We start from the raw sequence: 18,312 nt of genomic DNA, 5'->3' as shown, positions 1-18,312 counted from the left end.
TTTATTTACACAATATTTTTTGTATCATCGTCAACAAAATATTTTTTTTATCAAAATAGTTTTATAATTCATTTTTTAAATCTATTTCAGTTAGGCTTAATTCATGAATATAGATTTGAATGAGATACCTAGTCATATTAATTAATGAATAATAATGTATAAAAATCTTCTTCATATTCAAAGAAGTTAAATAAATATTTAATAACTGGTACAAAATATAATTAGGTTGTCCTTGGTAAAATACGTCTTATCTAGTTTATACTTACGGTATTTCTATACGAGAAAAAACTTCTAGCAATTATCTAACTAGATTAATTATAACTATAGATTGCATTATTAAATATAAGTTTTTAGCCAAATGGATATTTTATATAACGGTGTAAAACTATGAAAAATCTTTAAATAATAATATAAATCATTATTTTAATTTGAAGTCTTTCAAAAGTTATGTTAAAAGTCTTGATTTATCTAGTTTATGTATAATTATTATTAAACCGTGTATTTACTTAGGTATATATAGACTATATTTTTTTCTTCTTTATTTTACCTTTATTATAGTTTAATATTTTATACTATAGTTTTAATATTCAAATAGTAACTACTACATTATGTCTTATATATGCACAGTTGTAAGTGTTAATAGTATTTTAATTTTTTTTTTCCAAGATATGTGTTTTTATTTCTCAAAACAATAATTATTTATTTATTTATATATATTAACGTCAGTATTTCAAAAAATTCTGTCTATGATCGCCAGGTACACAATATGACATTATAGTTAGGTACTGATGACGTCATCAAATAACAATATATCACACAGTGATCAAATGCACACATGATATTGTATGATTACATAACTTGAAAGAAAAAATAATTTTTTTATAGCGTACGTTTACGACGATTTGAGGGTGATAGGTCGATCGCGGATAAATAGAATTTTTGTAAAATACATTGCGTTTTTAAAATGTTAATAATAATATGTTGCTTCGTATATATTATAATATGTATAATGTATATAGTATATATTAAATAGTATTTTACAGTTGAAAACAAAATATAATATTATATAGTTTTATATAAATGCTTTGCAAGTGTTTGGAAAATTTATTCAAAATTAAAAAAATTATCGGAATCGTGTTTGATTTAGATTTATGTACTAATATGGGAAGGGGGTGTCATAACTATTAAAAATGTAAATTTTTTCAAAATAATTTTTTTCTACAATATTACTATAACTACCTAATAATTTTTCTAATAAATATATAATTACTTGAAAATTTAAAATTTATCGAATAATTTATAGACACGAACATTGTACCTATATGTATTATTATACCTAACTACTTTTTTTTTTTAAACCGACGACGCGGCGGGAAATGTTTTCATAATATTTCTGCTCATACCTAACTACTATGCGAGTACATCATAACTTGTGAATTTTATTTTGAATTCGTATGGCCCAGGCGGTAATTAAAAAATAATAATGCACTCTTTATTAGCTTAAAGTTTTTACAGTTAATTATATTAATTGTTAATGTTAGCTTGACTTATAATACGAAAGTTAATTTGTTTAATACACTTCCCCGCCTATTTGTTTATACGTGTGTAATGTGTATATAATGTATAAACTATATATAAAGACTGTACACGTGCGACGATATTGTATTATACGTTGTTGTACACTTAACGTACTTGCTAAGCGCTCGTTGAAATGTGTTGCGGTTTAAATTTTTCAATGCCAACAATCAATTATATTATTATAACACTACATCGGCTTGTGCGAGCACAGTTAGTACTATGTTACATACGATTATTACAACTGTGCGTACACTTTCTAAATATTATTATAATATTTTTTTAGGTGAACGTTTTCCGCAAGCCATCGGCGGTGTACCGCACGTGGTATACGTGGTATATCTACGGAGCGTACGAAACATTACAGCTACACATTCGACGGTAGTGATGTCTAGGAGCTTAAACCAGTGAATAAAAATCCCGCGCTGCGCTCATATTCGTGCTGCGTTCACAAATTATTTCACCCTCTGTTTACACTTATCATTTGGGTGGGGTGGGGTACCCGGTGGTGGGGAGCGCTTCGCTCAATAGTTAAAGAGCTTTTAAATGGGTAACCTTTTGGTGGCTTCCCTCACGCTATATATACTGCTCTTACGTCAATCAATAGTTTTTTTTTCTTTCACCCTTTCCGGCTTAGTTAATTTGAAATTAAAAATGTATTAAAACGCACACAAGACGTATGCATCATAAAAAAGCAATTAGTAGGTACATATATGATTAAAACATGTAAAATGTAGACAGTACCTGCTGTATCGAAATAACACGGGTATTCCTCATTTTTCATACCACATAATGAAATATATGAATATTTGTGAGAATACACATTTATACTGTGTACAATGTACATATATATATAAATATACTTATAATAGGTACACCGTTATTCAAATATTGGGTTACGTCAACTATAGAGATGACATTAGTCATAAAGTGTTATTATATAACAATACCTATATATTTTCTATGATATGTGAAAAAACAGCGGCAACTCAAGTATTTATATACTTATATATTTATTTATAGATTATATAATATACCAAGTGTTATCCCAAGTAAATAACAATTTATTTCAACAAATCCAGCTACCCCGTGTAATTTTGTAGATGCATGTATTACGAAACTATAAGCGCTAGAGCGTTTAGAAAACAAATAAACACTAAACGAAATAAATCATATTTTTTTAGATTCCAGGTAAGGCGAAGGCTGTATTGGTTTTGCTGTTTTACTGTTTTATTCTTCCTGTTGGTTTTTTTTTACTGTGTTTTTTTTTTTATCCATTATCGCGTTTTAAAGCGGGAAATTTACTATAATCTTCAGCTTTTTGGTACATGTGATTTCTGATAACAAATTTGATTTAGTTGTTATTTTTGCGACGGAGAAAACTGAATTTCCAGTATTTTATTAATGATTGAGAAAAACTAACAAAAACTAAATGTTTACGCAACACCAGTTTTTGACGAAATCGATTTTGCTTTTTTTTGTTATAATACTCAGAAAGGAGTGACCTTAATAGTGACTTGAAACTTTCACCAAATATTTATATTATTCTAGATATTATACAATTTTCAAGATATGTTTAAATGTTTTCTTGAGCCATTATTATGGTTTATATAAATGTAATATTTGTCAAAACTCTAAAAGCTTAAGACTCAATACAAAATTCCTATTAATTTGTTTTTGTAAAAGTTGAATCAATTAAAAAATACATAGCTACGATTTTTTTTATAATCGTTTGAAATTTAAACTTTGATTCAATATTTAAGCATGAAATGGTAAGTAACAAATATTTTTCAAACAATTTTAAATAATTTATTGCACCTAATTGATAATAATAAAAAAAAAATCAATTACATCAAATATTAAAGGTTATAGTCAGATTTCAAACTACTTACACCACAGAGCATATATATTCAAACTATATTCCAAGGTTTTAGCTTATATATAAGTTATAAGTATGCTATGTCCTCGTCAAAAAATTTATCAACTTAGCTAATTAGAAAATTCTAATAACAACGTAAACTAAAATTAGAAATAAGTATTAATTACTAGTCAACTCGTATCCTTTGCTGATTACTATAAGATCCCGAAAAACATACCAACTCCCACACGAAAACGTCCCTAAAACCTAATACGACCTAAATGGTAAACTAAATGGGTGGATATAAATGAGGATAAGAGTAATGTTGTGCGTATTATGTATCTATGTATATGTGTCATATAACTGCAGCTATGTGCATTATCATTTATCAAATACCCATATCAGCACGCAATATAAGATTTCGAAAACAACAAAAATTGCAGTATAATAATAACTATTGTTTTGGTAGGTACGCGAGGTAAATGTCGTGACATTATTTTGTACTACAATAAACCTACATAATATTATGTTGTACAGTTGTGTAAATATAATATAAATATTTATTTCTTTAACAATGCATTTTCTCTTAAAATCAATTCACTCGCATAGAAAAACGACATAAAATATATATATTAAAACACTATAATATTGTGTACAAGTACAGCGAAAGCCGCACCACTGAACACATATTGACTTTGACGGGGTTGACAGCGCAGTAAATTCTTTACGCGCGCCGCCCGGTACGATTTAAGCGTCTTATCGTGTTCGAATTAAATAACCGAGTTATCTATTATTTGAACTCGATTAGCCGCGCGACTCAGATGGAGGGATTGTATTCGACTATACATTTTGGGCATACACTACTCACAATGAAATCGGGGGATATTGATTAATTTCGTGTCAGAGACGAACTCACTGCGGTCCTACACAGACATCGCGACTCCGTTGATAGGGTGCTGGTTTTCTTTTGCCAACATCACATAATATGATATATAAACATGTACAATGGTTTTATATAAGGGTGATAACAATGGTTTTAACTAAATAACTGTAGTAACGGACTGTCTACATTTAAGCGATTCTGTATGGTAGTGTGAATCGATATTTCGTTTCTATTCGTGGCTTCTCAATAGAAACAAAACTTAATCGTTTCAACCACTATAATATTGTACTTCATAACCGCAATATTATCTGTAAAGTTATTTAAACTCGTTTTTTGATTTTAAGTTTTAATTTCACAGCAATGATATACCTAATAACATTCAAGTGGAAACGTCGATAGTTGTCTTATTCATTTTTACTGTACAAAGCATCAAATACTCATCATGAAGTGTGCCTATAAATGGATCTATTCATTCGAAACCAAAATGGAGAATACTTACTATAAGTACGTGTGTTATGATTTAGTTTGATAATAATTAGTATAGACAATTAACAAGACAATATTACAACTGAATTTACTTTAATGAACTTGAAATGACTTTCTATTATAATACCTACCAATAAAATTAATAGTAAGGCAAACTACACGTTTGTATTTGATTATAAAACAATATTTTATTTATTCATGATAAATAACCATGTGATAAATGTTTATAAATAGCTATATTACATATTTAATTACCTGCTTATGTATATTTATAGGTTCCATAGTAGGTATATGATACCATAATATATTATATTATATAATTATTATAATATTAGAGTATAATCAAATAAAATATATGATTAAATTAAATCATTTGGTGTGTTGAGAAGGCTCAGCAAAAGTCTAATAAATTCATCTATAAAAGAAAATTAATTACGATTATACAAAGAAATCAACGGCACGTGCACAATAAATTATTCATGTTTTAGTACATATTATTATACATGGATGTTTTTAAGTAATTAATAAGTTTGTTTAATGTTTAAAAGTTGCTAACAAAGTATTATATTCAAAATAATGAAAATGAACAATCGATTTTTGATCCATGTGAAATTAAATATACGATTATAAGACTATTTATATTATAAACGTACATAAAAATGTAGTAATACCTATTACCTACCTGGTGCAACATATTAAATTTAGTTATATAATTGTCAAAAACAGTATTAACATATTCTATTCTATAAATATAGTTTAATTATTATATTTTCGGGAAAAAAAACTGACACTTTTTTTAATTAAAGTGTATGTGAAATTATACTACTTGATTCTGTTTGGAATAAATAATCAATCAGTATCAATATGTTTATAATTATTATTTTTCTTATATTTTTACGCTTCCTCCAATCCTCCAGGTAACATCCAAAATAAATAAATAAATGAGTTGGCGTAATAAAATATTCAAATTTATTAAAGAATTGTTATGGAACTATTAAGTGTATGTACATCAATTTAATGTATGGAATATGGATACAGCAAGTTATTAATAATTTCTACAAAATCAAAATCGAGTTATGAACATGACAATATTATTATACTATGATGAAATTCATGCGAATAAAAATTATATTTACCGATATCTGAGATAGATTTCATACCGATTTAAATTATTTTCTGACTTTTATTAAAAAAAAAGTTGGTAGGTATTGAATAGAATAAATATTGTTGTTTATTGTGCCAACTTGTTTATAGTTCCATATTTTATGCACAATCCTCTTCCTGAAATGATTAACTTTAATAGTAGGTGGGTTGAAGTCCCTTTGGCTATGAAGTTTAAAAATAAAACTTATTCCGTTCATTTTTATTTTACAAATTTTTCGTATATATAACATTTGTATCATTTATTACAGCCAAATCATAATTTAGACCTTAAAGTATTGGACAATATTCCTTAAAATCATTCTTACAGAAAATAAATGAATCTAAACACTAAAAATATGAAATAAATGTAAGTACAGTTTGAAATAATTTATTTTTTTTTAATTCAGTAGTGTTAGTGGTTTATTTACTTTAAATATAAAATGTTGAAGAAAAAATATATCGGTAGATTTAAAAAACAACTTAGAGTAGAGGTGTGTTAAAATTATTTAACCCAGCTTTATTGTTCATACTCCTTAATTTCTTCAATATCTCTCTATAGTTTAGTCCACATACTAAAAAAAATAATTATAAACAAAATAGATTTTAATTTTAATAGGACGATTGACAATTGTAGGATATACTCAATGTTTTCAGTCCGTAGTGCTTATTCTACTACCAAAAGAAGTGTAATTATTTTATAGAAAGATAAAAAAAAATTAATGTAAAATCAATAAAATCTGTAAAAAATATGAATATGTAATTAATAATAAATGTACCTAACCTAACCTAACCTACTCGTAATTTAACAATTATAGTCGGTTTTAAAATAATTGATGATAATTTTTAATTTTTAATAACTAAAAATAAGAAAAATTTAATTTAATCTGATTAAAAATGAACAAATATTTAAGTTTGCCTCATATATTCCGTGGACGTTTAAAGGATATAAAACCTATATAAATCTCCTTAAAAGTATAATATTATATATGTATTATGTATACAAAAAAACGATGTGCATTAAAAAATCAACAATGATTTCTTAAAGTGTTTTATTTTTATCTTGTTAGTTTTAGACATTATTTTTCCATCCATAGGTATGCACATTCACATTTTTAGTTATAATAAAATCTATAGGTAGTAGAACGTTAAAATAACTCAACATTTAGACGTAAGCTTTCAAACAACTTCATTAAATAATAATATTACTTTCCATAAAGGATTGGGTCTCAATAATCAATAGAAATCATTTAAATTTGTAAAAAAATTAAAAATTGTGGGTTTCAATATTTTAACAATGTCTACAATTAGTACGTAACGTTTAATATTATAGTTAAAATGGTGTAAATTAAATACAATTTAAAATGGCGATAGATATTTGATTCTTTTACGGCTTATTGGCTTTATATATTTACTCATTTTAATAAGGATGGTAATTTTTTGAGTTTTATTTTCATAAAATTATTAGGTACCTAGTTATAGTTTCCTTATGATAATTCAAAATAATTTTGACGATTTAATAATATATACTTACACGTAGCTACAGACACACGGTTATAATTATAGTCTGCAGTTTAGTTAGATATACATGGTCAACGTAAGTACAAAATATATCTTAACAAACCCTAAGATTAGATTTTACCTTACCGAATAAATTTGAAATTTCAAGGTTTTGATCATGTTTAAGATCTTATTACATATTATATAATTGATATATTACTATACAAGCAACTACGTGGTGGGATATGCAGGATTATTAAAAAATAATAAGTTTTTAACTTATAGAGGTTCAAGAGTTACGATGTCATAAGGATTATTAAAAAATACATATTTAATTAATAAAAACCATTATTGAATGTGTCAAATATTTTTTGAAATTTAATTTTGATGAAATAAAAAAAAGTAATGATTATATTGACTGGGAATCATTACATTAAGGGGTTTTTTTATTTTAACTTTTGGAAGTGATTAAATGTTGAAATTGTTTAAAGAAGCAAATATTGTTTGTCTCACTTTAAGAATGTAAACGGAGCATTCAAATAAACCGACACTTAATAAAATTACTACTGCAGTGATCTTATAGTAAAAGTATTAACTCTCTAGACTGTTCAAACAAATAAAATGAAATGAAAATTTTGTGAATTTAAAATCTTTTATATAATGTAACACTAAAACAACAATAATCATAATTTTGTATACCATAATATCCGTACACTAAATAAGTATTTCGGCTAAATATTTATTTAAAAAATGAGTGTCAAAATGCACTAAGTAATATTTATAGCGTATAAAAAATTATTTAGTTGTCATTGGCTTATACAACTTATAATTAACTAGTCATATTAAAATCCTAATTGAGTATTCAGACTAAAAATATATTTATTTTAGTACATCGACCGGGTAATAACATAATATTTAACCTTATTATATCGTCAAATAAATAACAAAAAAAAAAAAACAGTAAATTAGAATATTTATTTTATTTTTTCAAGATTTAAGTTTGGTTAGATGTTTATTTACTCACAGAACTTCTAAGTTTGTATTTTAAAATTCAATCGACACCTTGACAAATATAATAGATTATTATTTGTATAAATTGTTTAAATTCTTAAGAGTTGTAATTGCGAAGGTCTTTTAGATTTAATATATTATCCTGGAGTCTTACTAGCTTACATGTAATTATAACTAGTTTACTGTATGATAAAAAGTACGGATAAATTCTAAGTTACGAAATTTATGACTTATACATCGGGGACCGGGGTGTTATATGGCAATTTATTTTTTTAATTTGTTCATTTCTCGTTTCTATTTTATTCTATCTGCATTTTACTATTTGTATAGACAAGACATTAATTTATAACTGAAAACAAAATAAGATTGACGAGATTAATAGATCCCGGCAACAGCATTTCTTGTCGGAACCCAGAGCTGGCTTATTCGGGTAGTTGTACAGGAAATGAAAACTACCAGTGTTATGCCTTGGGTTTGACCATACTGACGAATGACATATGTCCAACTGTCCAAGGTCGGGTAATAAATACAATAAGTAATAGGTTAGCGTAGGATTGCTTTCCGTTTACTGTAAGTAGAATTTAAATAGTTATCCTATCATTACTGTGCCGAAATTTATTTCATTTACGTTCAGAGTTCAAACTTATAACTAATAAATCTCCTCCTCCCTCACATGTTAAGACATCGATATTTTTTGGCATAGTGCCACTTTTTATCTTACACAAAACTACGTATGAGTTACGAAATGGCCACACAAAACAATACAATATAAATATCAAATGTACAATACACTTCATATTATAACCTAAACAAAAATACTATTTGTGTTGTTATAATTTAATGATCAACGATCGTACTATACCACTTGATGAATCAGAATTTTGTAGGAAATATTTTAATGCAAAGCATGTTCTATACTCAGCCCGAGCCAACCCGTTTGAGATGTGCATGAGAACTGTAAGCGTGTACCGATATTCTGCCAGTGACGGATATTATGTCATGTAGGTACCTTTAAACTAAATTTACGTACTAGAAGGTATAATTTTCTCAGGAGACTAATTGAATAAGTAAACAATGAACCACATATGGGTCATTGGACAATCAATGTGTCCTTAACCTAATAAACGTTGCCACGTTGGTAGTAAACCTTGACAATTTGAGAAACGGTAAGGTTTTATTAGTATATAATATTATACAAAACACGTACACATTTATTTACTTTATTCGTTTAACACAAATGATAAGTCTCCGATTAATACTACCTATTTTCTTAATTTGTGTTGCACGGCGCATTCAGCTTGCGCGTTTAATAATAACATCCTAATATTTACCCACATCTTGTAGATGTTTGTTTAAAATCTACTTAAATCAGTAAAAGTGTGGACCAAAGGTTAAAGTTAACGTGGATAAAGTAACTAATAAAATATTATTAATTTTATTATGAAATCATTAAAAATATTTGAACGTACAACAATTCAATATACTTTTATAATTTATAATATCTTTTCAACTTGCCGTTGAAATAAAGCCAAGATCGTAATAAAAAACTATATTGAATTTAAATGATGTTTTAATTTATTTTTTAAGTTTCATTTCATAAAAAATGCAATCAAGAAATAGGTACTTTTAAAACACTTACTAAGTTTTCAATTAAAAATTAATTCAAGTAATTTACTAAATTCAGTATACAATACTTAAAAATGGTGAGTACCCGAGTACCTACCTAACCTGTATTGTATTTCAACTTTCAGTACATATTTTAATTAATTTTATACTTACATTAAATATCACATTTCTACTTTAATTATTTTAGTTACCTACCAAAGATGTAATAAGTATATTGTATGAAGGTATATTAGTGAATAATTAAATAGAATGTAATGAATATTTAATTTGGTATAATATAATGGGTTGGTTTTTATTTTTGTTTCAAACATATTTTATCTTGGAGGTTATTTTTACGGTTTTATTGAACTTTAAAACTTAGAATTAATGGCAATCGATTGCATTTCTTCAAATATATCGCAATCCACTAAAAAGTCAATGGAACAAAAATGCCAAAGCTTATTTCTTCTTTCTTCATCTAAAATCTCTAAACTATATAACAATATATACCTTAGTAGTGTATGACAATAGGTATTTGTACTCTTATGGGATTTGTTGATGGTATATTATAGAGAATGAAAAAAAAAATGTTTTACTTAAAATACTTTACCTATATATTATATATACTAAATACTTATATGTAGAACACGATATCGATCGTTTGCATAATTTACAGCGAGATAAATTTTTACAATAAACAAAAGTGGTCACTTAATGAGAACGGAAAGGCGTTTTTGTAATGACATTTTATCGTAAGGGAGTTTATTCAAACAAGTCAAGAACTTACAATTTGGAAACGAGCATATGAGGAGTTCAATAAATGTAAATGCGATAGTAATGAGTCCATATAAAATAACTGAGATTCCTGTGAACTTTTTGTGTAGGTCGAAGTTCTCAAACACGTAACATATTTTAAGCCCACGTATAATACAACAACACATATTTGTATTAGATAAAAGTTATTTACAATCTAGACAGGAATTAATTGTAATTAAGCATATATCTGAATTTCGTTATAATGTTTACAATAGCTCAAGTATTTACTGTACAATGCACATATTATTTTAACAAACACGATATTATATTGACCATACACAAATGTGTGTGATTTGGGATAACAAACAGGCTCAGATAAATAAATTCAAATAGGCTAATTCATTTGGCTTATGTAAAAAAATAAAAATAAATATAATGATTAAAAACGTTTACATATAATTCATGTTTGAATCAAATTGTTAGGTACCTGTACTTATAATACAACTTATTATGAGTTATAAATATTTGTTTTTTGTTATACCTATGCGTTATGTATGAAAAGTATGAGATTATTGAGATTTAGAAAAAGTTTTAAGTTATAAATCAATATACGTATACCTAAATTTATTTTCGTTTGGCTTCATCTGTCATAATTTATTGTGCTGGCATGTTTTACGTACTACCGCTAAATTAATATTCAATATTATTCATACATTTTTATGATACTATTATTTTGATGATCATATTTTGTTCACTTCGTATGAAGTATAATTAAAATATTTAAATTAATCGGTTTCAATAAATTTTTGTCAAATACAATAAAGAATTAACGTTTATAATTTTTCAGAAAGCATTTCTTAAGCGTTTTACATATAATTTTTCAATATAATTATTTTTAATAAAATAAAAGCTCCAAACAAACTCTGTTTAAATATGTTTTAGCTACTGTAGATAAGCTTTCATAATGTTTAGCGAAGTATAAAACTTAATTATACAATCAAACCTTAAATAGTTAAATATAAACTATAATGAAAAGTGTTTTTCGAAAAAAATTTGTATATATTTTTAAAACCAATACATTTTCAGATTAAAAATTTTATAAAAATAAATACTCAACATTTTATGCGCATAAAGGTTTACATTGAAAAAAAATAATTAAGTACATTACATTTTGATAACTCAAATTTAAGAAAGATAAAAATAAATTTATTCGTCATGAAGTTTATTTTTTCAATGTTCTTATTTATATCAACAGCCACAGGCCATATGAAAATAAAATTTCCTTTAGGTACTGAATAATGAATTCTATTTAAGACGTAATCTCTACTTTGAAGTTTGGATACAATTTATACGATTAATTATTAACAAACTATATGGTTGTAAATTGCAATAATAACATACATTTTAAAAAAATTACAAAAAATTTTTTGGGAATTTTTTTGTCATATATAATATTCTATTATATTATATTATATATTAATATCATTAATTATTAATTAATAAAAGTATTAATTTTATAATGTTTAATTTGACCAATGATAAATTCGAATGATGCAATAATTTATTCTAATCATTGTATTAATCAAAATATTTATTGTTTGTATACATATTTAAATTGTATGTAAATGAATAAAACAGATTAGACAACAAATTCACCTTGAGTAATAAATACATTTTTAAAATCTACAATGTATACATTATATTATCAAACGTATTATAAAAAATATTATTACGTTTTTTAACGGTTTCAGTTTAAAAAGCAATTTCTGAACTTAGGTAAGTAATCGAATTTTGTTAAAATGTTCGTCAACATTATTTATATAATAGATATAACCTATAATATTGTTTTAAAATTAGCTTTTATCACATTTCCAAAAAAAAAAAAAAAAAAAAACACTTCAAACACCTCTTAAGTTTGTTTGAAATTTAATTTTAAAGAATCAAATTAAAATGTTTTTGTATCTTCGCAATAGGTATATACTATTTAAACATATTTTTTATGAATATTGGGTGTACTATGTATTTGTAGAGAAATATCTATAAAATAATCAGAATTATATCATATCGAAAGAAAAAATAATAAGTATTTTAAGTATTTATATAAGTAGAATTACTTAGTTTTAAAATTGTATATGTCATATATAGTTTTGTTAAATATAAAGTTCTTATTGCGTGACATACCATAATGTTATTGAATTATTCAAAGTTAAAAATATAATTATTCTCTTGTGAATAAATAATACATTTATTAATATAACAATAGGTACATTTTTTAATACAATCTGCCTTATTCTTATACAATATTTTTAATGAAAGTATATTATAAATGCATATTTGTGATAAATAAATAGATAGTAAATATTTGTTTTCTAGTATAATAATAACTTATTGTTATAGTTGTTTAAATTAATATTAGTTACATATTTTATAGTGCAAAAATACTAATAACTACTTACTACTACTTTTATTACTATTATATATTTTAAAGTTCAAGTAAATAGTAAATACTACCTAATTAAGCGATTCATGTACATTTTTTCGTCCAAAACGCTGTACGCTGTTTTTAAAATTAAAAAAAGACAATCGTTTATTTAGATTTGCTAAAAATATAGAAAATTATAAAAATGAAATGAAGTTTTTTAGGTTATACTATATTTAAAAACATACAATTTTGTTGACAGACATTTATTAGATTTCATACAAAACAATAAAAGCGGTTTAAAGTAAATTTATGTAAATTATAAACAGTTAATCTTAGGTACAACATTTTTTGTTGTATTATTTAATTCGTACGTTTAAATCGCAATATCAACATACCTATGTTTTATGATAAATAAAGTTGGTTCGAATTTGAGTTGGACAAGACATAATATATAGTTCACCGTCAAATTCGAACATTTAACTTATTGTAAATGTAAAATTAAAAAATTTCTAAATAATTAACTGTCAAATTATGATCCTCTCTTTTATTCAATTGAATGACATATCTTTATTCGCATATTTCATCCCTTTACTTAATTTTCCTTAAGAATTCCACCCCCCTTATAATCAATTTTATAAACCGATAATTCATCTTTTAATCATGATTTATTTTTCATTTCAAATAAAATAATTTAGAGTATTTTTCGGGAGACGATATGTTTTATAACCTAAAATGCAAATAATGGTGAGTCATATTTTTTTCCTTTAAGTGAAATGGTTAGGTATTAAATAAAAATATTATAATATGTATAGTATTGTATAGTAATGTATACATTTCTCTCTAAAAACGTGTATTAAGCCACTTTGGCCACAAAAGATAACACACTTTATATAATAATAGTATTATAAGATAACGTATTATATAATATACAATTATACGAAACGAATTAACAAGTTAAAGTTGGGTCAAAATTTAAGGTAGTTTAGTAAATATTAATTTTTCAACTTATTGAGTTTACTTTTTTTTTCTATTTAATCAACTTATTGTTAACATGGTAATTTATAAAATTACGAGTTGACATTGAATCGAATCCCGGTCAAACTCAATGTAGATACTGTTACTAATTTATTTTAACTACCAGTAGTTATTTTTCATACCACTGTCCGCTAGGTTAAAACGAGTTACTTAATAATTTATTTTAATAGAAATATATAAAATAGTTCTTAAATACAAATTGTTTAACTTGTTTAATTTCAGCATACTACATGTCAGCTCAACTACAATCGTTCGTACGACAACAATTAAACCCTATGAATTCAGGTACACCCATAAGTTACATAATGTGGTTAATAATATAGGTACCTACAATTTGTGCAGCTATAACAGCATATATTATTATCATTTATCTCCAATGATTTATAGTTATAGATAATCATAATAAAGTTCAGAAGAAGAAAACGACTTCTAACTTTGGTTTCTATTGCACCTTCGTTATTATATCTCGATTGCAGCATTACTCATCCAAGCATAGCCGATCTATAACCCGACCTAACCCTAACCGACTATCCACCCGCCCATCACGTCATCCCGTCATCTCGTTTTACCTGTTTGTCCTTTGCCCAGAGTCTTCTCCAACCTGTATGGACCGACGTACTGTTGGACGTCCACGGTTGTCGAGTACACGAACTGTTCTTGGTGCATGGTTATCGCGACGATGTGCTGTTTCTATGTTTTTAATAATACATGAACGGCCGTCGCGGCTGCTGAACCGAACTGATCAGAGACCGGTACGTGCCATCGTCGCCGGTGGGACGCGGACGAGAAGCCACATTCGGAGAAGCATCTCTGGCACGGCGACGGCGGCGGCTGCTGCTGCTGCTGCGTCGTCGGTGGTGTGCTTCGGTGAAGTCCGAGCACATCGGACGTTGAAAGATTAACGGAAACGATACGGAATGTGAAATTACCGTTTTCCTCGGTCCGTTGTGATGATAATCGTGTGTTCAGAAGTAGAAAAGTTATCAGAAAAATATTATAAAACCTTCGTCAATAATGATACTAACAAAACGATTATAAGCAATAATTGCGACGGCGTACAATAAATATTATAAATACGACGATATAAAAAATATGTCGAATACGAGAATATTTTTATATCACAGCGATCGTGGAAAACGCGTGTGCGAGTACGACGCTGATCCGACGACGACTGCTGGCGACCGTCCCTTGCGCGACGCAATACACATGGTGCGCGTGCCGAACGTTTTGCCTAACTGCTTTGGTATTGCGTTTTTAAACCCGGGGAGGGAAACCACGGTATACACAGCGCGTAAGCCGCCTAGAATACATCTGCAACGGGCGGCGCAGCCGGCTATCGATAGCGCGCTCGGGAAAATTATTGACGGACCGCGCGCCACTAGCGTGCGCACGCGATAACGTTATTATTATTATTGTTTTTTGTCGGTATCATTGTCTATATATACACACACACACACTTACACACACACACACACACACACACACGATAAATCGTCGTCGTCGTATTAATAATATAATATATTATGTATGTCATTAAGGTACTTGGTCGCATTACGCGGTTGACGACCCCCGCCGTCGCTGTTGTCGAAAAACCACAGTAACTGTTTTTTTTTTTATTATTATTATTTCTCCGCGATCCCATCGTTTTTACTATCGCTTCGCGTATATTATTCATCACGAGACACGATCTTTCCGCGCGCCACACCCGCGATTTATACGATTTTGATTACCCATGATGTTATTAGATACCCTCGACGGATACCTACGCCCCGGCCACCCAATCGCCGACTGCGATAATACTTACAATGAGTACCGGCTGACTTATGCATACCGCAAAAGTCATAATCGGAAAAAAAAACACCATACACAGAACCATAGAGATAGGACATGAAGAGATGATCGGTACTATAATATATAAATCGATTTAGAACGTTGGAAGTCTGATCTATGTATACAAAATATTCGACTGCACAACACGGATATGCGGCGCGCAGCACGATAACAATTTAAAAATTAAACAACGTGCGCGTGTGCCGGGTAGATATTATATAGGTATACGACATATGCACGCGGGATGACGTGCTCGCATGGCATACACGTTTGTTTTATCGGGAGCTGCATCGAGAATTTTCAGAATCCGTTGAGGGGCAATGTTGACGCCAATACCGGAAAAAGTCGAGACCGAATCCGACACGCGTCCCTTATTTACAGTAAATGCGGGGAGGGGCGAGCGCGCGAGAAATCGTCAAATGTCCGCGCGGAAGTAAGACGAAACCGCGTGGAAAAATATTATTTTAATCCAAAGTTCGCTACTCGAAGGTGCGATGAACTGAAAATAAATACTTAAAACTATTATAAACGACTCGCGGAAGATGAACATCGGCTGCAATTATAATATATATATATATATATATTATAAACACGTGCGCGTACGAGTCGAAATATATATATTTGTACGATCGATCGCGGTGATTGGCCATCGTCATTTCCGCGGCGAATCGATTGTACCGAATATGAAATATAATAATAATAAAAGTGGACGGACACACCTCGTCCGTAGACCTATGCGACATAAACGCTCGTCAAGGCTTTTTTTCGCTTTTTTTTTTTCGTTTTTCTCGTACACGATTTAAATCTTCCGAACGCGCTCGTCCACCCACATCCGTTCAAATGTATAACAACCGTTCAGTGTAAGACCCGCATACACCCACACGGCGCGTACTCTGCGGTCGCCAGACGCACCCCACGCTTGCACTGCCCCGACAACGCATAGGTAAACTACCCCTTCGTGCTGCATGTACGAGCAAACGTGCGTCGGGTCGTACGTGTACACGCACGCACGCAGGCGGGAGGCGAGTTTGGTGGCGCAGCGGGGGAGGGTGAGAAAAAAACGCACCGCGTCGGGCGTGTGACGCGTGTGCGTGTGTGCGTGAATATACACACAATCGCGAAAAACGGTATACGAAAACCCGCGGCAAGTATCGATTCGAGAAAACAACGCGATGTTTGGTCGATAGCCTAGCGGCGGCGGCGGCGGACCCTTTTCGTCGAGTAGTGTCGGTAGCGGCGGCGCCGGCATTGCGCATGTCTCCGTCCACCCCCGTTCGTGCAGCAGTAACGACACCGCCGCTGCCGCCGCCAAGTCGTCGTCGTCGTGTCCCCTTTTGAAAACTCCCCGTGAAAAATGATCGTATACGACGGTGGTGGCGGCGCCTCTTCGAGGCCCGAAAGTGGCTCTCTCGGTTTTCGCTCCGTTTGCACACCGACGGCGGCGGCGGGTATTGCGTGTGCGGTAGGCCGGGTGTGAGTGGGAAGGCGGTGTGCGAGTGACGCCGGAGGGGATATCTTGGGCCGCTGAATAAGGGACGACGACGACGACGACAATATATTATTATTCCTCGTTGTGGAATAATGTGTGCGAGTGCACAATATATATGTGTTATTGTAATTTAATAAATTACTTTGAAATCATTGGTACACGTGCCGTATTAAATATAACACTATAATATAGGAACTAAAACGATAAAAAGTGTACTCGTAGGAGAGAGTATAGTGAACTAGTCGCGGTACCATTGTATTAATATTAAACGAGTGGATACCTACGACATTCGCTAAACATTAATTTTTTAGGCCAACGCTGCGGAGAGAGAAACTACGGCTCTCGTCATTAGCAAATAATAATTGCTTCTGAAGGATAAATAATCCAATGTTTGAATAACAGATAAAAAAAAATTGTAACGATGTTGCAGTGAACACCGATATCGGCGGTATTGGCTTATAGAATTGACTGCACGAAGCGCAGCCACATCTCCGTTGTTTTAATACCGATAAAACAACATCGCGGGTACACGACAGCACAGATTATTAAGATTATTTGCAAATCGATCGAATTCCGGTAACTGCAACTATGCTGCAGTTATTTGTCACTCGTCCGTGATCCAAAAATGTCAGCGGTCGTGTTACTGTTCTTCCCCAGCGACGCAGTTAATTAAACAACCGAGAAACACGTAATAGGTATTATACAAATCTAGTTACGAGTAA

The 18,312-nt window shown here is 29.4% G+C and overlaps 1 protein-coding gene across 2 annotated transcripts in view; it reads right to left on the bottom strand.

Moving 5' to 3' along the window:
- LOC114127544 (serine/threonine-protein kinase BRSK2) overlaps window positions 1–15,563 on the bottom strand; it is a 94,853-nt gene extending 79,290 nt beyond the window's left edge. The window contains exon 1 of one of the 2 annotated variants that reach the window (XM_050205901.1): window positions 14,841–15,563. In XM_050205901.1, coding sequence (XP_050061858.1) covers window positions 14,841–14,937 — 97 coding nt within the window. In that variant the 5' untranslated portion in view covers window positions 14,938–15,563. The remainder of the gene's footprint in view (window positions 1–14,840) is intronic. The other variant, XM_050205900.1, reaches the window with a different exon arrangement.
- Between the last annotated feature and the right edge of the window lie 2,749 nt (window positions 15,564–18,312).

Source organism: Aphis gossypii, chromosome X (assembly GCF_020184175.1).
Source record: "Aphis gossypii isolate Hap1 chromosome X, ASM2018417v2, whole genome shotgun sequence".
Taxonomy (NCBI): Eukaryota; Metazoa; Arthropoda; class Insecta; order Hemiptera; family Aphididae; genus Aphis; species Aphis gossypii.
Note: the sequence above shows the minus strand (reverse complement) of the source record. Positions and strands in the feature narration are given on the sequence as shown.